Source organism: Octopus bimaculoides, chromosome 5, assembly GCF_046866305.1.
Source record: "Octopus bimaculoides isolate indiv1 chromosome 5, ASM4686630v1, whole genome shotgun sequence".
NCBI lineage: Eukaryota > Metazoa > Mollusca > Cephalopoda > Octopoda > Octopodidae > Octopus > Octopus bimaculoides.
The window spans coordinates 98,772,536-98,800,488 of record NC_142932.1 but is presented as its reverse complement, the minus strand read 5'-3'; the positions used below and the strand labels follow the sequence as shown (position 1 = coordinate 98,800,488).

The following is a 27,953-nucleotide window of genomic DNA, read 5'->3' as shown; positions in this document are numbered from 1 at the left end:
TGGATGGGTCAGTCCACCAGTGATGCCAGCATGGTTGTATTATTTATCAGGGCTCAAGACAGTTTTCATTAGAGTTACATAAGTTAGTTGTTGGGTGTGATAGAGAAGAACCTACCAGAGATAGGGAAGTGAGTAATAGGAAAGAAAATGAAGAGTAGTGTCAGTGGGTTAGAGAGTGTGTATGCGTTTGATACGACAGTAGGGAAGGTTAAGTAGGAGGAGATGCATATTGTAAAATAATAAAGACAGGAATATTCATCATCTAATCCTTTATTAAATATGAACTGAGAACCACAGAACAAATTCTGAGTGTTAACAGTCAACATAAATCAAATTAGGGTTGCCAACAAACATACAACAATCTTCAACATGCACACACAGACACCATTTCCATATCAAAAGATTATTAAAAAAAAAAGGAAGGTATGTTATTTCAGTCAACAAGAGAGAGCTAGTCACTGATCCATTTTATCTAGCTTAGAATGTCTTTTCTCTACTTTGTATGTTTTCTGAATGGGTTACATTAAAACTAGTTATCTTGTGTCAAACATTCAAAATGTACACATACCAAAAAACAGGCTTTGCAAGTTTTTTTTAAATGCTGCTGTTACATTGATTGTTCTCAACATTTTATTGAATTCATTTATCATAAACTCATATTCTTTATATCTAGTTGGTTCATCAAAGATTCTTGAAAACACTGATACTTTTTTCTATATGGTTTTAATTTATTAATGTAGTATTTTAAGTTCACAGAAGAACCAGCATGAATAATGATATAAGTAGTGTTATAATGACTTAAAAGCACCATTCAGATCTTGCCCTAATGCTAAGTTCCCCAAGCGCCGTGATACTTCCAACTGTGCCAAGGTAGCATCAAGTAAAGTGTAGAGATGAGTGATTTCATGATCACTACGGGAAAGAGAAATTGCCTTATGAAAATTGGTAACTGCAGATTCTATATTACCCCTGCAAACAGAAAAAAAGAAAGCAATTAAATTTATGATTTCAACAGCAAAAATGGGCATCTGAACGTCAGTTCAATAGAAAAAAAATATTTTAAAAGAGATTTGTCTAAGCCAGAACAATGCAAGAAGGTACAAAGTAAACTACAAAAAAAAAGAAAAACCCCAAAAATTGCAGTTTTACCTTGTATTTCTATATTTCAGGGTTATGACACCTTCTTCAGAACATTTGGAAAAAGTTGCTCAGATGAGTGGGGGACAAAGGAGAAAGGCAACATGCACAGACAGGTGTTGTTATGCCAACCAGTCTGCTTCATGTAGTTCCTCCCAATTGGTTAGTGTGTACACCGTGATGTTATGTGTGGTATTTTTCCTCAACAGAACTTTCTTCAGGGATGGACCAGTGTGCACCATCTGTAGGTTGGATCTCCCCTTGCAGATTGCATGTCACAGCTGTCGTTGAAATGGAGCAGTTTAAGGAAGCGCATTTCTGACTTGGGATTATGGACCTTCATACGTGATTTACCCACTTTTGTTTCATGGATGCAGTTGTTGAGCAACAGATGGCAGATAGCCGTTGGGTGCTAAGCTCTTGAGGAACTGCTTGGTGTTGGTTGCTTCGTTAGTTGCTTCACTACATCTGTCTCATGTGCGTGATCTCATTTTGCACATATGTGGCTTTAGCTCTGGTGGGCAGAGCTGACTCGTAGTGTACGAACAGATTCCTGTTGACCACTCTTCTACAAAAATTTGTATAGATGGAACCCTCCTCTGTGATCTTGATTTTGGAAATGCAGCAGAGAGATGGTTCAATTTCATATCTGACATGACTGCTGACATTGTTGAAACTTTGATGTATGGCAATTGCTTCCTCCCAGGAGGTGAGTATCAGGATATTGTCAATGTACCTTGAGAAAAAGGCACATGAGTGGTAGGTGTTAAGCACCATGCATTCGAGATGACTAATGTATGAGATGGCCAGTAGGTTTGAGGCCAGATCCCATTGGCAGACCTGAGAACTGTTTATCTGAGCTACTTCAATGTTGTATAGGAAATAGATGCTACTGATTATGTTTAGTAATATGGAAGACATGTAGTAGTAAAAGTTATCGAAATTCATGAGACATAATATAGAAAAGAGGCTTATTGAAATATTATTTCATGTAACCTTTTTAAAAATTATTTTTTTATTTACCTCTTCACCCACAGTTGTTTGCTAAATGTTGAAATATACTGGAACTTATCAGTTATCAGCTTTAATTAGTTGAAAAGCGTCTCTTTACATGGATAACTTGCTAGTCTATTGCAGGTTTTGCCTTTGGGAAGATTTTAGTCAAGTCTGTTACAGATGTAACATACACAAATTCATAATATATAGATTGGACAACTGAAGGTTAAGTGCTTTGGCTACTGACGCTGCATGTTACTGGTGACAAGATACAAACCTGCAACCGTGTGGCCACCTTACCAAGCGACACTTATTTTTGCTAATAATCTTATTCATGTTTGCATTTAAAATGTAGTGTAGAGATGCAGTTACTGTGCTCTGAGATGAAATCCTGTTCAGATTAACTTTGCTGTTCATCCTTTCAACCTATCCAAAGTGACAGACTGGACACCTTGGCTCTTTGCATTTTGAGTTCAAAACTCACTAAAGCCTGCATGAGTAGTAGACAACCTGGTTTCCCAATTTGATAGCACCACTTGGCACCTTGGATACTTTAGCAAAATCCACTTTATTGCAAGCATTTGGGCTAGGTTTCCCTCTTGATTGTAAATAAAAAAATAAACAAAAAAACAAGCTAGTAGAAATATGTAATAAAGTAATATCTTACCTGTGAACTTCTATAGAACCAAAGAGCTCATATGGATATTCATATTTTTCATCCATACTAATAGCTTTCTCAATGTAAGAGCGAATTTTATCGAAGTCTGGTTCTTCACTGAGTAGCAGGACTCTATAAGATAAAATATAAATGCCTGATGTTTCCTGAACATGTATATAAATGAAAATAATACCAATAGTTTTACAACAAATGAGCAACATGCACCTGTAGTCCTGAGCTAGACTCTCTGTTAGTTCAACTTGGTTAGGATCAGTTGGACTCAGCTGAAAATACACACCACTTGTCCCTTTGATATAAGCAAACCTCTTGTTCACCTCTTTTTGGCTTAGGTTAATTAGCCAGCTACTTTTATGCCAGTCTTGCACTTCTTACATATACATCATACAGTCTACCTTTGACACAAAGAAAGGAATCCTTTACTTATTTGTCAACAGAGACAACAACTCTCAAAACTGCTTTCTTCTCTTCTTTACTCTAGCTACTATGGTTTTGATACAAGAGTATATTAAATCATATAACTAAGAATCACTTTCTATAAACATCAAGTTATGGAACTCTGAAGTAATTTATGTATAATTTATTCATTTACTCTTGTATTCCTCTCATTCTTACAATGTCGCCTCTCAGCATTCATACTATACTCTCTCTTCCCACGTCAATGGCACCCTCCAGCCTCTCCTTTCCTTACTGCATCTATCTTCAGCTTCTTTTTCTTTCACTGTTCTCCCATCACACTCCATTTTAACATCTTTTCATCTCTCCCTCTCTATTCCTACCTCCATGCCAGAGTGTAGTGATTGCCTTTAATATGTGATGGATAATACATTCAGCCACTGCAATGAATTCAATTGCTGAAGTTAACAAACACAATTAAAATACTTGGTTATCAGAAGACGGATACCAATTATAAGTTATCTTTGAATTTAATAATCGCCACACACACACTCACACCTATAAATAATAAAAACTTTATGCAATTTAGTGTGTATGTATGTGTGTGCCAAGAGAAAGAAATAGTATACAAGTTTCTGTGATGCAATTAGCTTTAAAAAACTGATATAATATTAAAATGGAAACTAACGCCTTTCTTTAAACATAATTGACATTTTCTCTGATAAGATTATGTAAAGAGAACTAACCCCATGTATACAGTTGCCATTGCATTATCTTCTTCCAACTCCAACACTTTTTCAAAGTGATGCCTAGCTTTTTCTGGTTTGTTTTGGCCCAAAAGTGTCTGCAAAGAAGAGTTTTAAATGTTTCATAAGGGATTATGAAATCCCAAAATTTGTTACAGCATTTTCAAGTTATGATGGAAAAATTACTGGAATGATTAATGAGCTACATTTCATCTAAGAAATATTTAAGGTTTTCCCTAAATTTTCATTATTTAGCAAAATCAAAACAATATGCAGGAGTATATTAAATCATATTAATTATAAAGCATGAACTTATAACTAAGAATCACTTTCTATAAACATCAAGTTATGGAACTCTGAAGTAATTTATGTATAATTTATTCATTTACATTATATTGTCAAGTAAACAAAACCAACTCAGATTTAGTTCCAGACCTTAAAGTTTAACAAATAAACTAAACATCAAAAATATGGATTACAAAAATGTAAGTTGGATAATTTAATTAGTGTCTTCAGCAAAACAAATATGCTAAATCAAGAACTGGTTTATTAAGCCTGAAAGCTAATTACCTGTCCAAATTTGATCCTAGCTTCAATACAGTTTGGGAATTTTTCCACAACTCTTTCAAATTGGGATGCTACTTTCTCCAAACCATCAGCAGAGCTATTTATTAAGGCAGCTCGATGTTCTAGAAACAATACAATAAATCAAAACTTATATTATCATAAAATATGTAACAAATGAAAAATGCCAAATACTGAACTTTTAATATTAACAGTTATTTATCACCAACACAAGAACAGAACAACAGTTTTGACGACTAAGAATATTAAGAGAGTTGCAACCCAACTAGACATACTTTTTGCGAAAGAAATATATATCAACAAAGACTGAATGTATGGATTTGCGATCTAAATAAAAAATGTTGGTAGAGAGAAAAAGGCTTGTCCAATAAATAACTGTTTATATTTTGATTTGATTAAATTCTTGATTAAAGATGTTAGTTAACAGAATTAACTAATATAAGGAGCTATAATGTTGGCATACATAAAATAATGGTGAACATGTTTTGCAGACTTGCATTCACCCATCTTGTTTTAGAAGAGAAATATTTTAAAGTTTGAATTTCTGTGTGACCCTTAAATTAACATATTTCTGTTGAAATACAGTGCTTTTGTTTCAATTCATTTTGAAAATAATGAAGAACCTAGTAAAATAATTTTGTCATTATCAAGCTGGTGTTTGGAATATAAATTAACATGAAATTTGGAGGGAAGGTTTTAATTTAGATCAGTGTAAAACAGAAAGTTCATATCATAGAAACAAGGGTGGTCTCAAGCAGGTTACTATCAAAAGGGCTAAACCACATTTGCTTCTAGTCTATTCTGCATGCACATACATATACACACACCACCACTACCACCGCCAAAACTTCTAAATTATTGTTTACTTTATTGGCAATAATGTACAAGAATTGTGACACATGTAACATATTTATTTTGCATAAAAGTATGTTATAAAATAGAAGACTTTTAAATACCTCCAAGACACTTATAAACATGGGCATGAGGGAAGTTTGGATCCAGTTCTATACATTTTTCATAATCCCGAACACTATCTTCACAGCGATCTTGTAACATCAGGAGCTGAGAACAAAATGAATATATAGTTGCTAAATAAACTTAAATTTTTATAATTCAAGAGAAAATCTTAAGCATAATAGACTCATGGGGCAACAAAGATACCACAGTTACCGATTTCCACAAAGAATTGACAAAAGAAAAAAAGTTTTAGAAGTTGACATCATAAAAGGATTCTGTTCACTAAAGGGAAGGCAAGTAGCAAATCTTCAATTCACTTCCATGATATCTTGTACATAATTATATTAAAAAATTCCCATTCCAGTAAATAACACAAACTCACTAACAACAATTAAATCATTTCAAGGTCAATCAAATTAATAGAATAAATACTTATTAGCAGTAGTGAATAATTTTAAATCAGTAAAAAAATTTAAAAAAAGACAACTCGAGTTTCACGTTTTAGCATGTGACTTGAACCAAGATCATATCAAACATAAAAATAGACACACATTGTTATACCCACTTCTGTTGTATTATTTGGGTAGTATTATATTTTATTACAAAGGCTGATCTTGAGATTTTCAACCTTAAGGATCTCGGTTTTGGCACAGACATGGATATGTAGTTAAGTTTGCATTTAGTTCCACTGTGTGGCACCCTGGGGCAAACATCCTCAACTATAGCCCTGAACCAACCAAAGCCTTGCGAGTGGATTTGGTAGATGGAAACTGAAGGAAGCTCATATATTTGTGTGAGCCTGTCTCCTTGTCTTGAAAATGCATGATAGCTATAAATGAATGTCCTTCATTTACAATTTTCTGTGAAAACATGTCTGGCCATGGGGAAACAGGTAAGAGTGACAGGAAGGGCATCTGACTGTAGAAAATCTGCTTCTATAAATTTTTTACTTGTTCCAGTCATTTGACTGCAGGTATGCTGGAACATCGCCTTTAGTCGAGCAAATCAACCCCAGGACTTATTCTTTGTAAGCCTAGTACTTATTCTATAGGTCACGTTTACCGAACCACTAAGTTATGGGGACATAAATACACACAAACACATACATACATATATATATACATACACACACATATATACGATGGGCTTCTTTCAGTTTCCATCTACCAAATCCACTCACAAGGCTTTGGTAGAAGACACTTGCCCAAGGTGCCACGAAGTGGGACTGAACCCGGAAACCATGTGGTAGGTAAGCAAAGCAACCTACTTGCCACACAGCCATTCCTGTTATCAAGTCTATTTCAAATTATGTATTTTTGAAAAATAGACATGAATGTTCTCGAAGACTTGATAACAGAAACAATGCACTTGCGGTATATTAGGAGCTCAACTAAGATGATAACAAAAGAGAAAAAATTTTTTTTAGTGAAATCAGGGCTGGAGGATTCCCGAGGGTGCACCCTACCTCTCCATTTCCCACAGAAAAAAAAAGCATTTTCAGTATATAAAGAGATCAACTAAGATTAAAACAAAAAAAAAAAAAAAAAAAAAAAAAAAGGAAAATTTTTCCAAGTGAAATCAGGGTCAGTTGCTAGAATGAGAATGAGCTAGGCAAAGTCCAGAGAGCTGCTACTTTTGTTAGTAACAAAGTGCCTCTCCCTCAGAGTGAAAAATAGATTCTATGATGCCTGCTATGCTAGATGGCAATCAAACAGTTATGACTTCAGAAGACATGTGAAGGTTTGAAAGGAATGAAGCCAGTACGCTTTGCTGGATGTGCAATGTCAGTATAGAAATATGATAGAGTGTAAGCACTTTATTTCATGTTTTTATGCATCAGACCACAATTATAGTTCAAATGGTATGAGTGCAAAGATTCACAGAGACAAACACATATGATGGGTTTCTGTAACATCTCCATCTATCAAATTTCACAAGGCATTGTTCAACCCAAGACTACAGTAGAAGACACTTGCTTAAAGTGCCATGCAGTGGGATGGATGCCCAAACCACACAACTGATAAGTGATCTTCTTACACAGCCTGCCTGCAGTAAAAATGATTTCAAAGTATTGGTGTAATATAATCATATCATTATATTGCAAGACATACTTCTCAAAATAGAAGATCATTTAATGAAATAGATTGTTTTGCTTGATCAAGGGTGGGAGGGCTAAGAGGATGTCTGTTTGCAACTTCATAGCCACCTAAAAAACAATTAGTGAAAGCACAGTACACGCTACTAAGACATATTTGCTTGTGAGTAATGGTTAAGTTGGGAGATGAATTGAGTAACTTACTTGTCCTCGATGGAAATATATATCAACATTTTCTGGGTCAATGTTAATAGCTTCACTATACATTTCCATAGCTTCTATAGCCATGCTTTGTTGACTGTAACAACTAGCTTTCTTGATTAAAGCACTGACTTTCACCTAAACATAAAGAAAAGAAAATATTAATATCTATTTATAATAAATACCTTAGGAATGAGAATCCAGGTTCGAAATTTCCCCAAGACACCTGATGAAGGCTGGAGGGTATATCAGCCGAAACGTTGTGTTAATAACAAACAAGATGAGGACAAATATCCGTCAATTGTAAATAATGTACAGAATTAGTTAATTATGTCAACTGACATATTTACCATATATTTAAAATTTTAAATAAAAACCTTCAGTATTACTGATTCATAAATACTTTGTCTAAAAAATCTAAAACAGATAAAGAATGTTGTGATTATGAAACACTTACATTTTTATTAACATTTTCACTTTGAATTAAATCCTCAAAGTCAGTTATGGCATCAGTAAAAGCACCCATATAAAAGTGTGCAGTTCCTCGTAGCAATCTTGCTTTGTTTATATAGGGGGAGTCAGGTTGATCCAGTTCTTTGGAACATAAATCAATGATATTATCACACTGACATTTAGAAAATTGTTTGCAAGCCTCTATAAAGGGTGAACTGAAAAGAAAAGAAAATTTGTAAATGTTATAGAATATCATAAAAGAAGAGCAAAGCATGGCATTACATCTTGAATGAACATTTATAAAATTTAATGGGTATCTGGCCCTGAATTACTCCTTCACAGATTAAAGCTATAGGGTGAAAAGAGCAGAACCTTGTGGATAATTATTAAAATGTTCTCATTCATCATATCATCAATCCTAACCTCCATATTGAGAATTTCTGTAGCTAAAAGCTTCAACAGTACTCACATCCAGCTATCAATATTTATCTTTTACTAGGTTAGACATGTACAAATTGTTGCATTACATAGACATCAGTGGTTCAAGAATTTGATGCAAATGTCATCAATTTCAGCTCATAACGGTCACTGTACAACTTACAATACATGATCAACTAGATCATGACCACTGTAATTCCTGTTTAATGCACTGCCCCTGAAACATTATCTTCCTATTTTACTATATATATATATATATATATATATATATATATATACTGTGATTGATCAGATTATTGGATGTCATAAAAACATTGCTGGCCACAATGTGCTTTGCATTGTTTTAGCTTTTGAATGATGCCACCCTACTAGCTAGATGAACAGGCCAATATATATATATATATATATATATATATATATATATATATATATATATATATATATATATATATATATCATCATCATCATCATCATCATTGTTTAACTTCAGTTTTCCATGCTGGCATGGGTTGGACAGTTTGACTGAGGTCTGGAAAGTCAGTGGCTGCACCAGGCTCCAATCTGATCTGGCAATGTTTCTACAGCTGGATGCCCTTTACTCCGAGTGTGAAGTGGGTGCTTTTTATGTGCCAGTCAGGCAGGCCTGGCATTGATTACATTTGGATAGTGCTTTTTACATGCCACTGGCACGGGAACCAGTCAGGTAGGCAAGAATCACAAGACAGATTCTTCAAGTCAAGTCAAATGGAAACCTAGTGGGTAGACTAAGAATGTTAGTTCAATAATAACCATAATCTCAGTTGGTCACACTTGGGAATCCAACCAGAAAGTGTAATGACAGTTGCTTCTGATAGGACCTTATGGAGAATGTATCAGAGGACTATCTCCATGATCCTCCAAGGAACAGTGGGTGAAGAAGATGGATGGCTATATATATGTGTGTGTGTGTGTGTGTGCATACACATATATGCTGAAAATATGCTTTTTGCATATTGGACTTCTCTATAAAGAAATAAATGAAAGAGGAAAAAAAAACATTGATAGAAAACAAGTTAATCACAAGTGAAACATTCAGTGAATTTAACGAATTAATGATAACACAAGCACTAGAGATAAAGTAGAAGACTTAAGATCAAATAAATAAATAAAATGTAGATACCTTTCAAGAATTTTTGAAGTGTCAAAATTGAAAATTGGATCATTCCGGAACATATCTCTGAAAACTTTCATAAAAGTCTTTGAAGGTAGAGAAGGTTTACGAGACTACAAAAAGCAAACAAGTACACTGCATTAGATAAAATATTTACTTTGCCAAAAATAACCTCGTTTCAAAATTTAAGAAAGATTACTTTATTTTTAACTCAGGAAATGAAAATAAAATTTTCCGCTTTAACCATAAAATTTAATGTTTTGGAAATTTAACATGAATTTCTAGGGTATTCATTGGCCGATACTACTTCCACAAATAACATTTGAGTATACAAATAGCAATTTATAAGTTACATATAAAGTACACTAACAGAAAAATATGCTAGTGTAAAAGCAGAAAACACCTAGATGAAATGAGCTCTTCAGATTTCTTTTGCATTTGATCTAGAAAAGTAAAGTGGGAACAACTCAAGTATAACAGAGAAACTTACAAAAAAGCTAAGATTAACAAGAGTTTTACAGTATAGATAGCTGTTTGTCAGTTATTCAAAGTCCCATTTTCGTCAACCTTTAAAACCAAATAAGATTGGAAACTATTTACACATATAACTAGCTTCTTCAAGACATCAAGAATATCTCACAATGAAAGTAACACCACAAAAGGGATAAATGTATAGGATGTACATAGGAAATCAATTCTAGAGTAAACTTATAGCTGAAATACGAGTTGAGTAACATTTGATTAATAGGAATTTGACAAAGTACTGTTAGTGAACAGAGAAACCAGCTAGAATATTAAAAGCTGTATGCATCATGTAAAAGACTTCAATGGTTTAGATAAGAGTGAAGATATACGTTAATGCATACAGTGATATAGCTACAAGTAGCTAGGGTTCATAAATGAATTATCAAAAAGCAATGGCCCTTCTCATTCTGTTCTGAAGAGGGTGGATAAACATAATATACCATCTTGATATTATTGTGTCTTATTTTGTCATAGCTGGAAAAGACAGCTACTAAATGTTTTTTTTTTTTTAATTAAATCAAGGAACATTTATAATTTATTTATAAAAAAATGTTCTACAAAGAATCATACACACATGAGAGAGAGAGAGAGAGAGAGAGAGAGAGAGAGAAAGAGAGTGTGTGTGTGTGTGTGCATGCACATATGTTCAACAACTAAGTGTTTACTAATCTTAGAAAACTATTAACTTATTTATATTCTACTTTCCATCATAAAACCCTGTTTTGATATAATTAGTAATAAACATCCAGATTGCTTAAAAAATAAAAACAAGCAAACTTACACCCATTTCAACTTTAGCTTTCTGCTTCCCCATATCCCGCAGAACTCTTTCAGAAAATTTGACTGTGTTTACATTTGAAAAATTTTCCAACATGCACAACAAGGTTAAATCTGAAAATGGAAACAGAAGTGGAAAGTTTTTTTTAAATAACTGGAGGTTGTAATAAATAATTAACAAATAAACAGTATAGATTAAAATGATGCAATGAGATTCACAGGCACCCACTACACTCTTGGAGTGGTTGGTGTTAGAAAGAGCAACCAGCCGTAGAAACCAAGCCAAACCAGACTGGAGTCTGGTACAGCTCTCCAGCTTACTAGTTCCAGTCAAACTGTCTAACCTATGCCAGCATGGAAAATGGATGCTAAATGATGATGAATTCTGTTACTTTATGAGAGAGCGAGAGCTAGCATGTACAATGTGTATAAAATCAAAATGGCTGAGTAGATAAGATATTAGACTAACACTTTTCATTAAACTTCTATGTGCTCCAGTTCTTCTATTTGTTATGATTAGCTACTAAAAATACTCTTTTCCACTCTAGGCACAAGGCCCGAAATTTTTTGAGAGGGACCCAGTCAGTTAGATCGACCCCACTACACAACTGATGCTTAATTTATTGACCCCAAAAGGATGAAAGGTAAAATCAACCTTGGAGGAATTTAAACTCAGAACGTAAAGACAGTTGAAATACCGCTAAGCATTTCGCTTGGTGTGCTCACGTTTTTGCCAGCTTGCTGCCTTAGCTACTAAAAAATATTAATGACAAACTGGTATCCTGTTAAAGGTGATATTTATCTTTCATTTACTTAACTCCATAAAACAGCAGCTAAGTGACGATCATTTTAGATATTTGGGGGATTTTGGAGACATTTTATTTTATAGTAGGTGCAGGCATTTCAGCGTAACTGTAAAGTTTGCTTTCCAACTACACAAGTTCAGGTTCAGTCCCATTCTGTGGCACATTAGGCAAGTGTTCTACTATACCTTTGGACTGACCAAAGCAGACATCATACAATAGCTGTAAAGGAATATCATTCACTTCCAATATTCTACAAAAATATGTCTGACCATGGGGAAATATTACTTTGCTTGAAAATAGGTGTTGGCAACAAGGGCGTCTGGCTGTAGAAAATCTACTTTAATAAGGTCCTTCAGATCCATGCAAGCATGGAAAAGTGAGCATATATTAGATAGAATAGGACACCATCCAAAACTGATGTAGCTTATGACAAGCATTTAAATATGTTATGATGACAATGGTTGATAATGACAATGATACGGTTCAGTTATTCTTACCTTCTAAAGCAATTTTCAAGTTGCCCGTTTGGTCAGCAGATTTGGCTCGGCGAGTTAAAGCTTTCATATACTTAGGATTTAACTCCAAAGCTTTGGAACAATCACTAATCACTTGTTGGTGGTTCTCCTACAGAAATCAAAAGTAAAATTACTCAGGTGAAAAAAAAAAAGTCATTGTGTGAATGCCTAATACATTGATGAATTCAAGATGAAAAAAAAAAGGTGAATAAACAGTGGAAGGGACTATAAGTAGATTTAGATCAAGGAAAAAAACTTTCAAAAAAGTGATTAAATCAAATCTGATAATAAGAATTCATTGATAAGACATCAAAGAAGGTACGAAAAGATGCTATATGCAACCTGCCCTTGTTTAACCTTGCCAGCATAGAAAATTGAATGGCTTGATAATACTGATTAATAAGAAGAATTACTATTAATTACCATTTACTAACTATGGATGGAAGTACACAACTCAGATTCATGAGAATGTTTACAAGACAGCAGAGAGAAGAAACAAGAACAATGAATTTTACCATGGACCATAACACATAATACTTGAATATTATCAGGAAGCATCAATATTGCTTGAGAGAAACTGTATATCTTTTAAATGTGTCAAAAATATTGTTATCACTAGTGAAAAGGTGAAGAGAATATCCTAACAGCGTGTGTTATGATTAGTTTCGTATTGCAATGAAACATTATCAATCATTCTTATACCTGTTTCAAAAGCTGCCAGGAGTTGGATCCATATGTAATAGTTCAATATACTGCAGATGATTAAATATCTTAATTTCAACAACTAAGTGAACACTAAACAACCAATGACTCCAACTACAGATCAATTACTGGACTTGAAAAGAGTTTTATTTACCATCATCCCTAGGAGTGGGAATATTTTCAAATGACTGAAACAAGTAAAAGAGTATAAGTGAATTAAGAGAGCAGCTTGGCATCAAACATATTAGCTGATGAATTTAAAAAAAGAGTCTGGTGTGAATAGATGATACATGAAGAGTAAAAAGGTATCAGGAGTCTATTATATAGAGTATCTGATGTAAAGGTAGGCCACAGAAAATATGGAAAGAAGTGGTAAGAACATATCAAAGAATGTTGGGTCCTTCAGAAGAAACCACACAGGATTAAAATGATGGGGAAAACATTTTGTTGTAAATCCATCCAACTTGTGTCAGCGTGAAATTATAATTTTTAATAGCAAGATACCACCAATTCTATAGCTAATCTCCTAAATATCAAGTAAGATCGGTACCTATTTTCAACTGTGTAGATTAATCATCATCATCATCATCGTTTAACGTCCGCTTTCCATGCTAGCACGGGTTGGACGATTTGACTGAGGACTGGTGAAACCGGATGGCAACACCAAGCTCCAATCTGATTTGGCAGAGTTTCTACAGCTGGATGGCCTTCCTAACGCCAACCACTCAGAGAGTGTAGTGGGTGCTTTTACGTATCACCCGCACGAAGGCCAGTCAGGCGGTACTGGCAACGGCTATGCTCAAAATGGTGTATTTTATGTGCCACCCGCACAAGAGCCAGTCCAGGGGCACTGGCAACGATCTCACTCGAAAATCCTACGAAGGCCAGTCAGGCGGTACTGGCAACGGCCACGCTCAAAATGGTGTATTTTATGTGCCACCCGCACAAGAGCCAGTCCAGGGGCACTGGCAACGATCTCGCTCGAAAATCCTACGAAAGCCAGTCAGGCGGTACTAGCAACGGCCACGCTCAAAATGGTGTATTTTATGTGCCACCTGCACAAGAGCCAGTCCAGGGGCACTGGCAACGATCTCGCTCGAAAATCCTTACACATGTCACGGGCGTAAACAGAAAAATAAAAGCACACTTTAAAGGATGTAGTAAATTTAAATTTTGTAGCTTTGTGTTCATTTACCTATCACTTAGATACTAAAGCCACTGAATTCTGTGTTTTCTCTAAACATTTGAAAGTGATTGAGGAAGACAATTTTAGAATAAATATCCTTAATGAGATCAATTAAATTAACATTGGAAAATTAAAAACATTTAAATACATTAAGTAATCAACAAAAAAATCAAATAAATAAGTTTTAAAATTTTCTTTTTTTACTGAGAAAACAAACGCATCGTGTAAGTGAAATGGGCATAGTCAACTGAAAAACGCCAGTGTATTATGAGAACTTATTTATCAAAGCAAAAATTATATTGGCAATGAATTTAACACCATGAGGGAAACCTAATTATAAACAAAATAATGGTTTCAAATTTTACCACAAGGGCAGTAATTTTGGGGGAGGAGATCAGTTGATTACATTGACCCCAGTGTTCAACTGGTACTTATTTTATTTACCCCAAAAGGATGAAAGGCAAAGTCGACCTCGGTGGAATTTGAGCTCAGAACACAGTGATTGTTGAAATACTACTAAGCATTTCGTCCAGCGCGCTAACGATTTTGCCAGCTCGCTGCCTTAATTATAAACAAAATAATACTAGCTAGAAATGTGTAGAGGAAAATTTAACAAAAAATTGCCCAAACAATGCTAATATGAAAATAAAGAGTAACAGCTTTGAAATAATGTCAATGATAATAGCTCCAACACAACTGTTAGCAAATCTCCTTAATCCTAAAAGTACTCCAGGATTTATCTGATAAATGTCAAGCTTGTTGCTAAGAATGAAAGATATCATCACAAATACATGCAACATGTACAATCCAGACCCTGACATGATAAATGTACAACTAGAGGCCCAGTAGACATAAAAAAATATGCAGCACAGTTTATTACCAATGAATTTTAATACAAACAACAAATTTTAATCTATTATATATTCTCCATTTTGTTTGATAACCTTTTGCATACATAATCAACTTCAATAGCTTACGTCTGTTTCCGCTATAAGATGCAGTGCACTCAGAGCAGAGTGCTTGAGCGTTACTTTACATACAAATCAACTTTCCCTACTCACACAGCCAACATCAACACCAAAACCAAAACAACCAGTGCTACTACCAACTCCTTAATGACCAACAACAATACAAACAGTATAAGCAACTCTGTAAAAAATAAACAAAAAAAAACCCAGTCCACACAGTAAAGTGGTTCACATTTAGAAGGATATCCAGTTGTAAAACCCATGCCAAAAACTGATGTTGCCTGCGTGAGTGTCATGTAAAAAGCACTCAGTCAACTCTGAAGAGTGGTTGGTGTTAGAAAGGGCATCCAGCAATAAAAACCATGCCAAAACAGACACAGAAACATGGTGCAGACTCCTGTTTGGCCTGCTCTAGTCAAAGCATCCAACCCAACCCATGTTAGCATGGAAGAACATTAAACAATGATTATATACACACACACACACACATGTGTATGTGTATATGTGTTTAGAAATGTGAGTGTGAATACATATATACCCATTGTACTTTAAGTTGGGTACAATAGGATTAAATGTGGAGGACTTTTATGGCTTTTGGCTGGTGAGGTTGTTTCCTTTTATTTCACATAATACAAAATATCACCTTGGTTCTTATGACTTTAATATCAAGGCTACAGCATGTCTCCTATTCTTGCGCATTCTCAACACCAATACTAGCTATAAACTAATTTTAGACAAATAAATTTAAATAAAATAGTCATTTGATCTCTTTACTTCTTGTGTGCCTGTTCAAAGCACACATAATAAAACAAAGTGTATGTCTCGTCAGTCATGCGGGTAAAGACTAAATCACACAAACATTCACAGTCACATGTCTTACAATAAAAGTGTTTAATGTCAGTCACACTCAAAAGGAGAGTAAAAAATGAAAAAGTGAGTGGGAGGAAAGGGTAAGTATAAAAATATAGAGTGAGTGACTGAATTGCATATCAGCTGCTGGAGCAGCAGGTAGTTTGATAAAAATAAGACTGCAAACATCTGTCATTTCCAAACAAATAAACAAAAACCTTGCATCTTTTGTTTGGCTCACACTTTTCAATTCCATTTTCTTCCAATTGATTGTAAATTAGGTGTATTAATGTAGTTTTGTATGCTAATTATGGAAATGAAATTCATTTTTAGCATAAATAAATAAAAAGTTAATAGTTTTTAAAGTTCACAAATAATCAAACTTTGAACCTCTGTAACATTTAAAAGAACTTTTTCTGGGACAAGTGAATAACATCAGATTCAATATGAAGAATTACACCAATATACCAAATTTGAAAGTTTTCCCTCAATTTTAAACTTTCAAAAAGTGTGAGACAAACAGAAAAGATCCAAAATTCAAAAATGAAATATGTTATGTGATGATGGAAGTTCACACAAAGATGTATCTACACACACACACATACAAACAATGAATCTTCTGATGGTGTCAAATAAGGGACAGAGAAAAAATAATCTTTATTGTAACAGTATATATTAACATCTTTTTGTTGTTTTTCTGTGTACACTCATTTATTTCAATAAATTTGGTAATTTAAAAAAACAAAAGGAACATTGTTTAAAAGATCTATCACGTGATACAAGGAAATGAGCAAGACGACATTCAACCCCAACACCAAAACATGTTGCCAGTCGAAGAAAAACACTATTTCAAGCAGAAGTAAAACAATACTTAAATATCTAATTTTATAGGAGAGTATTGTAGCTTGCTTGAAGCATTGTGTATTGTTTGTAAACAATAATGCGTTTTGAATAGCACAACAATGCACTATAACAACAACAATGGACAATAATTAACTGGTGTAATTTAATCATCCATAGTCTGATATAATATTTCGGAATATAAAAATTCCTACTTCAGATATCCTTAGGGATTGATCGATCAATCCCAAGGGATATCTAAAGAAGGAATATTTATATTCCGAAATATTATATCAGACTATGGATGATTAAATTATAACAGTTATTACAGTCCACTGTTATTATAGTGCATTGTTGTGCCATTCAAAACACATTATTACTATTTATTATTATTGTTTACATCTAATTTTATATATCTAATTTCATATATACACACAAATATACAGTAAATTTTTTTTTGTTTTCAAATATTGTTCGCATAACATATGTATGCATATATGTGTGTGTGTGTGTGTGTGTGTATACTTTTTGTTTGATTTTGCAAGCTTACATTTTCTGTGGTTATGTTTCCAAGTAAAGGAGAGGACATCTACACACACATCTGTATGTATGTATGTATATATATATATATATATATATATATATATATATATATATATATATATATATATATATGTATATGTATATATATATATATATACACACACACATATATATATATACATACATACATACAGATGTGTGTGTAGATGTCCTCTCCTTTACTTGGAAACATAACCACAGGAAATATATATAATGCAAGAGAGTAAGGGGTTGAGGATTCAACCCACTAAGGGATAGTATCTATCCAATATACTGCTGGGAGGGTACCCAATTATTGTTACACTAGTATTATACCAAGTGTAATAAGTGGGTGTGGGTAAAAGGGGGTTATTTTACCCTAAATTTATATAGCAATAAGAAAATGGAGGAGAATATGCAGTATCCATCGACTTGCAGACAGTGTATTCCATTGAATTAATTTGTTTATTTTGTAACTAAAATGACAAAAACCACAATATACAGATGCTTATGACATACCATGCCATATTAACAATTAAGGTTACAAATATAAAGTACATTTAGCAATTGGAGAATATACAGAAACTTACAGCTTTTTCGGCCTAGCGTTGGCATGCCCCATTTTATCCCTATAGCTCCGGCACAATCCATGGCCCTCGCAATGATCATGCTCAGATATGCTTTTAATGTTCCACTGACACGAGTGCCAATCAGGCTGTATTGTCATCGGCCACGTCAGCGATTTTAATTTCACTTGCCTCAATAGGTCATCACAAGCAAGGTTTATTGTCCAATGAGTGAGGGGTATTCATAAATGTGCTGGTTACACCCACTGACATAGGCCATGGGCCATGGTCTCACTTGGCTTGTTGAGTCCTCTCAAGCACAGCATATCTCCAAGGGTCCCGGTCACTAGTCATTGCCACAGTAAGGCCCAATTTTCGAAGGTCATGCTTCACCACCTCATCCGAGGTTTTCCTGGGTCTACCTTTTCCACAGGTTCCCTCAACTGCTAGGTTGTGACACTTTTTCACATAGCTGTCCTCATTCGTTCGCAACACATGACCATACCAGTGCAGCCGTCTCTCTTGCACACCACATCTGATGCTTCTTAAATCCAACTTTTCTCTCAGGACACTTACACTCTGCCGTGTATGTACACTGACATTTTACATCCAGCAGAGCATACTGGTTTCATTCCTTGCAAGCTTACACATGTCCTCAGCAGTCACGCCCCATGTTTCACTGCCATGTAGCGTGGCTGTTCGCACACGTGTCATACAGTCTACCTTTTACTCTGAGCGAGAGGCCCTTTGTCACCAGCAGAAATAGGAGCTCTCTAAACTTTACCCAGGCTATTCTTATAAGGGAACAGGGGACCCTGTCAAAGGCTTTCTCGAAGTCCACAAAAGCCAAGTATAGGGATTTATCTTTGGCTCGGTATTTCTCCTGCAGCTGCTGTACCAGGAATATAGCATTGGTGGTGCTTCTACCTGGCACAAAACCTAACTGCATCTCATCTAAGCAGACTCTTTGCCTAAATAGTTGGGCTATGACCCTCTCCGTGACCTTCACCACTTGATCCATCAGTTTGATACCCCTGTACTTATTTCTATCTAAAGCATCACCTTTACCCTTGTAGCAGTTGACTATGGTGCTGCTACACCAGTCATTGGGTAAGACTCCATCATGAACTACTTGGTTTACAATACAGATGACTAGGCCGTAGCTCACACTACCAGATGTTTTAAGCATCTTAGCAATGATTCCTGATGGGCCAGGGGCTTTTCCTGGCTTCATACCCTTAATTGCTTTATCTACCAGGGTGCTGCCTATTTGGATAGCTGGTCCTTCTACTGGATCAACATTTGGCACGCTCTCCTCCTCCCATTCATTCTCCACGTTCAGCAGTCTTTTATAATGGCTTCTCTAAGCCTCTTTTTTCTCAGAATCATTAAAAGCAAGTGCACCATCATCCATGCGGACACATTCCTCTCCTGTGACATCGCAATTTTCTCTCACACACTGTCTTGCAATCCAAAATACTTTAGTTCTTTGGTCTTCATGTCACTGGACATTGGCAAACTTATTTTCTGCTTCGCTCTTGGCTATGTATACCTGTCGCCCAGCCTCCCCTCTGGCAATCTGGTACAGTTCCCTGCTACCCCCACCCTTCTAGGCTTTTCAGGCCTGTTTCTTTGCTCTAATGGCTTTGTCTACCGTATTATTCCACCACCATATTACTCTAGGTCTGGAAGGGACTTTGCACCAACTGCAGACTTGGTGTGTAGCACTCAGCTGTCCCGTTGGAATTTCCAGCTACCTTTTATGTCCGAGGTCTGTAGCTCCTCCTCCCTCTCATCAAATTTCTTGATGAGGATATCCCTAAATCTCTGACCATGTGAAGGGTTCTTTAGCTTCCAAATCCTTCTGTCCTCAAGTCTAAAATCACTAATGACTAGTCTATGCTGGGGGATATATTCTTCACCTGGGAGGGTTTTTGTATTTTAAGAGCAAACTTACATCCGGTTGTCTGGTGAGGATGAAATCAATCTGGCTAGCAGAGTCACCTGACTGATAGGTTATCAGGTGGCTGCCTGGCTTCCTGAACTCAGTGTTGCAGATTAAAAGGTTACATGCATCAGAACTCCAGTAACCTAGTTCCCTCATTGTTTCAGGGACCAATACCATGGCCCCCGTGTACACCAGTGAAGATACTGGATTGCCGCCTAACATCCCCATTAAAATCTCCAGCCGCAAAGATGGTCATTGCCACTCATCTTTGAGGTAGCCTGTAGAAGGGTATCATAAAAATGGTCCTTCTGATCATTTGGTAGGCCCGCTTGTGGGGAGTAGGCAGAGATAATTGGAGCTGTGCTGTTCTGCAAGACTAGCCTGAGCTTAAGCACTCTATCGCATACCCTGACAACCTCTATGACCTTATCCACCCATTTCTTTGCAAGTAGTCTGCCTACACCCATTACTCCAACCAGGTTAGCTGGCTAGAAGATTTTTATACCTATGTGCCTTGCTTGTGAGGAACATAGATGAAGCTCCTCTCCATCTTACCGCTTGTATGCAGCATACATCAACACATATTCTTCCGAGCATCTCTACAATCTCACTAGACCTACCTTCCAGTGTGCCTACATTGACAGTGCCAACTCTGAAAACTGGGAAAGGAATGTGGGGTGAGGCTTGGGGAGGAGAGATGCTATTCAGCGCCTGAAAAGAAGAGGGAGGTTGTCATGTTTGTTTTTTAGGCATGCTTCCAACCTGACATCATTGAAACATTCAAGCATGTTAAGATTGTTGCCCCTACTGGGGGTAAGAGTAGGTGTTAGCAGCATAGTAAGTATAAGCATTATGGTCATCATAAAAATGTAAATTTAAGCGGTGTTACAAATATGGATATTCCAATGTTAGATTAAGTAGGGAGTCAACTAAACTGGTTGCATTGTCCAGCGAGAGGAGATTGCAGGTATGATGGAGGGTACCACCAGCAAGAGGGGGTGTTTCAGACAAAGAGAGGAAACAAGCTCATCCATACATACACACAAGCACGCATGCACACACATACAGGGACAAGCACACACGTACAGCCCATTAGCTTTCTCCTTCACCTGATTTATCTTTAGAAAATTACTGAGTAGTTGTTGGCATATTTCTAGATGAAACAAAAGATAGCCAGTTAAGTAGGTGGGCAGCTAACCTAGTTGCATTTGTCCGAGGAGAGAGAGAGAGTGCGGTTAATATAGAGAACAGCACCAGTGAGGAGGGGGGATTGACAGAGGAGACATCTGGTAATGGTGGTGACAAATCTCTAGACAACGAAACGAAAGATAGCTGGTTAAGAAGGTGGGCAGCTAACCTAGTTGCATTTGTCCCAGGAGAGAGAGAAAGAGTGCAGGTAATATATATAGAGAGCAGCCCAGTGAGGAGGAGGGGTTGAGAGAAGAGACATCAGGTAATGGTGGTGGGAGGAGAGAGAGAGATATCTGTAGATGGTGGGAAGGTATAGATATTCAGTATTGGTGGTGGGGGGGGGGGGCACACCGGGAACAAAGTTTAATTTGGGGAGATGGTACGAGGAACGAAAATAATAATAATAATATACATTCATAGTGTTCATGGCAAATGAGAAATCAAACCAAAGAAATGAGAATCTAAACAAACCAAGAAACAAGTAATTATCATAACGAAATTACATGAGAAGTTATATATTAAGGGGTCAGTTGAAATGGTTAGCTTCTAAAAACTAGCTGTCAGTAAGTAATACATTTAAAGTGTTAATGGCGAATGAATGTATGAAAGATTGAAAAAAAAAAAACGAGAGAATCTTAACTAAGCAATACATCATCATTTGGTGACTGGGCAAGAATACTTAGAAGCTGCGTGTGAACAGTACCAAATGGAATGGAATGGAAGGGAGCACATGAGACAAGAATTTTTAAATAGATAAGCTGCAACCGGAAGCAAGTTTAATTTGGGGAGATGGTATAAGGAACAAAAATAATAGTAATAATAATAATATACATTCAGAGTGTTCATTGCGAATGAGAAATTAAACCAAAGAAATGAGAATTTAAACAAACCAAGAAGCGAGTAATTATCTTAACAAAATTACATGAGAAGTTAATGGCGAATGAATGTATGAAAGATTGAAAAAAATTGAGGGGTCAATTGAAAAAAATTGAGGGGTCAATTTAAGTGGTTAGCTTACACACACACACACATATATAAATATATATACCTATACATATATACACACAGAAGTCAGAAGGTATCAAAGGTGAATATACATTTATTTGACCACGTGACATCCTTAGGGTTACGGCTGTTTCACAACATTCTTCATGTAGTATTAATTTCAGTATGGAAGAAATTAGGCTTTCATGTTTGCATTGATATGTACACTCAGCATTATACAATTGTATATACGCAAATCAATTAAAATAAAGAAAGCTAGCTTGTGAGGTCACCAGAACATCATGGTTGCAACAACAATTAACTTAATGTATGTGTGTATTTGTTTTACTATCTCCTTGCCTTGACATTCTGCTATAATAGTAAGCGAGTGTCAAGACGTGTTCTTTATTTCCAATCTTTCATATAATCATGCCTGGGCAGGACAAAATATTATCTTATTTAGAAATAGATGAGGGTAGGCAACATGAATAACATCTGGCTATACAAAATCTATCTGATCCATGCAAGCATGGAAAAGTGACCGCCTGACTGGCCTTCGTAGGATTTTCGAGCGAGATCGTTGCCAGTGCCCCTGGACTGGCTCTTGTGTAGGTGGCACATAAAAGACACCATTTTGAGCGTGGCCGTTGCCAGTACCGCCTGACTGGCCTTCGTGCGGGTGACACGTAAAAGCACCCACTACACTCTCTGAGTGGTTGGCGTTAGGAAGGCCATCCAGCTGTAGAAACTCTGCCAAATTAGATTGGAGCCTGGTGTTGCCATCCGGTTTCACCAGTCCTCAGTCAAATCGTCCAACCCATGCTAGCATGAAAAGCGGACGTTAAATGATGATGATGATGATGATGATATATATATATATATATATATATATATATAGTACATGGGTGATAATATTTTCAACTAAGACGTTACAACTTTGTCTGATTGTTCAAGTGTTTCAATTCTGTGTATGCACATATATTTACTAAATTGTTGACATTTATCAATGGTTTCTCTCATTAATAAAACTGTCAGCATTTTTGATGACACAGGTATGCTAGTTTTCTTATAAACTTGAATGTTATTCATTAAAAAATCCACTTATTCAACAATGTTAGATTCATCATGTTTGATGTATGAAATCTCACCAGTTTAAAATTTAACCTGAAGATGATGATGGCTTATATGTTATGAATACACCACTAAAATTCTATGAAAACAGTTGTCGTAAATTTTAAATGGCATCTGTGTTCTCTTTTATTTATATATATGTATATATTTATATACACACACACACATACATATAAGAATGAATGAATGAACATATTTTAATTCCAATTAAAGATTTTCAACCAAAATCTGGGATAATAGAAATTTAAAGAGACAAAAATGATTACACTTACCAGCTGACCATAGGCAGCAGCTCTGTTTTGATAAAATGTAGCCAGTTGCAGTTTGTTATCTGAACACAGAGAAATTGCTTTGGTGTAGGACTCAATTGCTTCATTGTATTTACCACTTTTGAAAAATACATTACCTTCTTCTTTTGCCTTAAGAGCAGATTCTGTGCTGGACATCTGAAATAGAAAATTGAATTTTAAACTTGTCTGACAGTTATTCTGTGAATACTATATATATGGTACCAAATCAACAGGTGCCTGATGTAAAGCCCAAATTTGCCATTTTATGTTGAAATCCTTGAAATATAGTCTATGTTAAATTCATAACTCTGTATGTCTTCACATAAATTTAGTATACAAAAGTATATGCAGAGAGATACAAGAGAAGATATGTTCACTGCCCAGGAGATTAGCACAGTAGCTGTAACAAGGTTTAAGTTCAATAAGTTAGTCTTTCAACCATTGCATACCATTAACCCCTTTGTTGCCTTAAAATACTTGTCATTATTAACCTGGTGTTTGGAATGCAAATTAAAGTGAAAATTTGATGGAATGTTTTGATTTAGATCACTTTAAACAAATCTGTATCATCAGGCAGGTTGGTTGAGAAGGCAGAGAAGCTGTGGGGAAGATGGCAGTGAGAGAAAAAGAAGCAGAGGGACAAGAAATAGCTGCTGTAGGAGGGTACCACAGAGACAGGGAGAAAAGAAAGAACAGAGTGTGAATGTCATGAAAGCAGTGTAGATGAGGAGGCAATAGAGAGAGGGTGGGGGAAAACAGTGGATGGGTGCAACAAGGAAAAGAAAGGCTAGAGAATACCCTAGAGGTATAAAGCCAGGTTGTGAGATAAAGACAAGAGGCATAGTTGGGTTGCAATAGAGGTAATTTGGGAGAGAGTGTGCTCTGAGTGATGTGCAGTGAGGCGGGTTTGGTGGATACTAGTTTGCTAGTTACAAGATCAGTGATTGCAAGAGACTGTATTCTATATATTGCAAGTGAGGGCAGACTAATGCCATGCCTGGCAAAAGAGTGTCCGCCACTGAAGTGACCCAATACGATCGAAATCACATGATCTGGTGGTCTCACTTGCTATGAATATTGAGTGCAAGAGCGCACTGAATAAATCAGTTGGAGATGTCTTCCTGAGGTTAAAATAGCAGTATCATCAGTTCTTAGAGAACACCCATGCTAAAGTGGCGATAAACACTACACACACACAATTATTAATGTCTATTTTTTCATGCTTGCATGGGTTAGATGGATTTTGTGGATGCCCTTTTTGTCAAGTAAGATAATATTTCCCTGTTGTTGGATATGCTTTCACAGAAGACTGAAAACGAAAGACACTGCAAAAGACACTCTCGGAGTGGTTGGCATTAGGAAGAGCATCCAGCTGTAGAAACTCTGCCAGATCAGATTGGAGCCTGGTGCAGCCTTCTGGTTTGCCAGTCCTCAGTCAAATCGTCCAACCCATGCTAGCACGGAAGGCGGACGTTAAACGATGATGATGATGACTGCTATATGTTTACAAAACAGACTGCTTTCAGTTTGTCTACCAAATCCAGTCACAAAGCTTTGATTTGCCCAAGGCTATAGTAGAAGACACATGCTCAATGTCCCGTGCAGTGGGGCTGAATATGAAACTGTGTGGTTGGGAATCAAACTTCTTAACCACTCAGCCATGCCTGATATTTTTCAACAAAATTTCATGGTATGTTCCAAACATCAGTTTATTAATGACAAAAGTTAGGGTTAGGGTTAGCCGATTAGATGTAAACAAAACCCATGTGCTTTCACTTGACGTTTACTCACATCAAATCGAAAGATAGCCGTTATTTAGTCTTCTGAAGCACTTAGTAAATATAATTAGTGTAATCTTTAAAAAAATATATTTGCAAAATTTCATCTTATATTTGAAATCCAAACTCTCAAAATGAGCAAAATCAACAGATTTCATTTGATCACAGCAAAATTCAAAAATGCAAACAAAGCAAATAGCAGTTATGCCAATGGCATTTCCATAATTGTTACATTCTTATAACTTACATCAATATTCTAAAACATTGGATGACTACAACGCGCCCTTGTCATGCTGGCGTTTTTAATATTGTGCATTCCCAATCTAATCTTCGTTTGCAAAAACCAAGATAGCAAAGTATATAGACGACAGAAAATCAAAAAAATTCTTTGTTGCTTGAAGCTTTTGGGTTTTCATTGATTCATCTTTCAGATTTTGATACAATCGACTACATGCGTTCTATGAAAGTAAACTTGTCCCAATTAAAACAACATATTGTATGACACGTAATTGTTCCTATATTTAGCACCGACTAAAAAGCATTCGCGATTTTTAGACGATGCTGCAAAATAGATTCAACAAATTTTCAAGAATAGTATTTAAATGACAGAATGCTTACAAACTGAAAACATTTGCCTAATATGACTATTTGGGTTAAATTATGCGGCGATCGCCAATTATGCCTATTAACCGCAATTCCAGTGTTGAAAAAAAAGGCTAGTAATTAAAATCTAACTGAAAAATATAATTGCTACAATATCCCAGTGACTAAACTCCATACTATTCTATCGATTAATAATTTATTCAGTTCCCCCACCCTCATTCACATTCATACACGATCTGTTGTGACATTTCAAGAAATTAACATAATGGCTTTCACATTTTCTGAAACGGTTATATATGGTTGATAAGCCCGTTTCAATTGGGAAAATTTTTTTATGAACCACCTGTCAGATTCAATTAAATATACCTAACTTGTCGGTTTATTCAGCAAAAGCAATATAATGACTTTATAACATGCCTTGACATAGAACTTAACTAAAACATGAAAGCTATCGAAACACAACTCTTCACCAGTGCCAGAGTAAAATCTTCCGGTGTTTCCAGCCTGTTTTTTCGGTTTCGTTTCCGGCTGTAATAATTTCGTTTCACTTTCGTCGCTCATGCCCTTGAGAGACGCACAAGCATTGAGACTATCTTAAAAAATAACTACTAAATTACAGATAGTTTCATCTCATAACTTACAGGTTGCTACATATTGCATCTTTTTTTTTTTTATCAATATTTATTTTAAACTATTAGATTTTTGAAACAAAAAGATTGTGTACCTATCTCTTCTGAAATACTCCCAGTCATATTCAATAGTTCTGTTTCGATTCATTCCAAGAAATATTTTGCTTTCAATTTAGTTGTACGTTAGATCAGTAAATATATTAAAAGATAACTATTGTTTCAAGAGATTTTACTTAGATATTTGTATCAAGTATATGAAATAGTTTAGGGGAGAAATGATGTTTTGTTTACAAAACTGCTAGAAATAGCAGTCAAATCTTTCAAATCATACCCTGCTGTCAGCCTGGCGCTTAACAACCCAATTTCGTTAAAGACCGTGTTTAAGAATAGTTACTGTGAACTTCAAAATTAATGTTTTGTAGTCTTAAGACGCTAGAGATAAAGTAAAATACAATGTGAAATAATTAAATCTGCTCCAGAACAGAGGTCACACGAAACTCTTGTCGAGGTCAAGTTACATATTACTGATTAAAACATTGCTTTTGGTGTATATTGGGGAGAAAGGAGAAAACTAAACAAAAAGAACTCGTTAACCATTAGAAATATGTATGAGTGACACTTGGGTATATCTTTACTATCGATTAAATATTTCAAGAATGTACACACACACACATATATAATTTTATCACTTGCAGACGTGTTACCACTACCGCTAACAAAATAAATCGTCATTTGCATATTTAGAAAACCAAATGAATAACGATTGTGAAAAATGGTTCGTTACAATTTCCTTACAAAGCCATATGTGCTACTTAAAAGAGAAAGCTAAACATAACTCACTAACAAATTTAGATATTGTTTATGTAACAGGAAAAGAAGTATACAAACCTCATTTGATTTCTTGGGAGTATCTTTCTTGGAGGACTCTGTTTTTGGAGATGTAGCATAGTTGTTTATTTTCAGGTCGTTGTTGTTCTTGGCACTTTTCATGTGTTTTCCTTTCTTATTGTAGTACACTAAACCAGCCAGACCTAGCGTGACCGGGGCTCCAAGTAACAAGGCTATTTGCCATTTGGACAGCCCTTCAAATGGCTTTCGTACAACTTCATGTAACATATCAAGACGAAGATTGACTTTCTTCAGCGCCATGACAGCCAACACACGTGCCTATCTACCACTCTCATTCTCTGTGAGAATCTCGTTTTGCATGTCTTGACATGAGTTATACATGCTCGCTCCGTCTTCGATTTGCTTGTAGTCTCGCAATTAGATGT

General features: G+C 35.7%; 1 protein-coding gene across 1 annotated transcript; it reads right to left on the bottom strand.

Annotated features, from left to right (window-relative positions):
• Nucleotides 1-254: 254 nt before the first annotated feature.
• LOC106867870 (mitochondrial import receptor subunit TOM70) lies at nt 255-27,844 on the bottom strand. The gene is made up of 12 exons (XM_014912924.3): nt 27,568-27,844; nt 23,652-23,825; nt 12,436-12,562; nt 11,137-11,246; nt 9,840-9,943; nt 8,247-8,457; nt 7,793-7,927; nt 5,493-5,598; nt 4,522-4,640; nt 3,952-4,049; nt 2,801-2,923; nt 255-969 (listed from the first exon to the last, which is right to left on the bottom strand). Exons 1-12 carry the CDS (start codon nt 27,826-27,828, stop codon nt 789-791), a joined length of 1,749 nt encoding a protein of 582 aa, XP_014768410.1. The 5' UTR covers nt 27,829-27,844; the 3' UTR covers nt 255-788.
• Nucleotides 27,845-27,953: the final 109 nt, after the last annotated feature.

Excerpts from the sequence above, each read along its gene's own strand:
- LOC106867870 (XM_014912924.3), bottom strand. The coding sequence starts at position 27,828 with ATGGCGCTGAAGAAAGTCAATCTTCGTCTTGATATGTTACATGAAGTT. Across the intron at positions 12,563-23,651 it reads CTGCTGCCTATGGTCAGCTG|GAGAACCACCAACAAGTGAT; the intron begins GTAAGTGTAATC and ends TGATTTCTGTAG. Across the intron at positions 970-2,800 it reads GGTTCTATAGAAGTTCACAG|GGGTAATATAGAATCTGCAG; the intron begins GTAAGATATTAC and ends TTCTGTTTGCAG.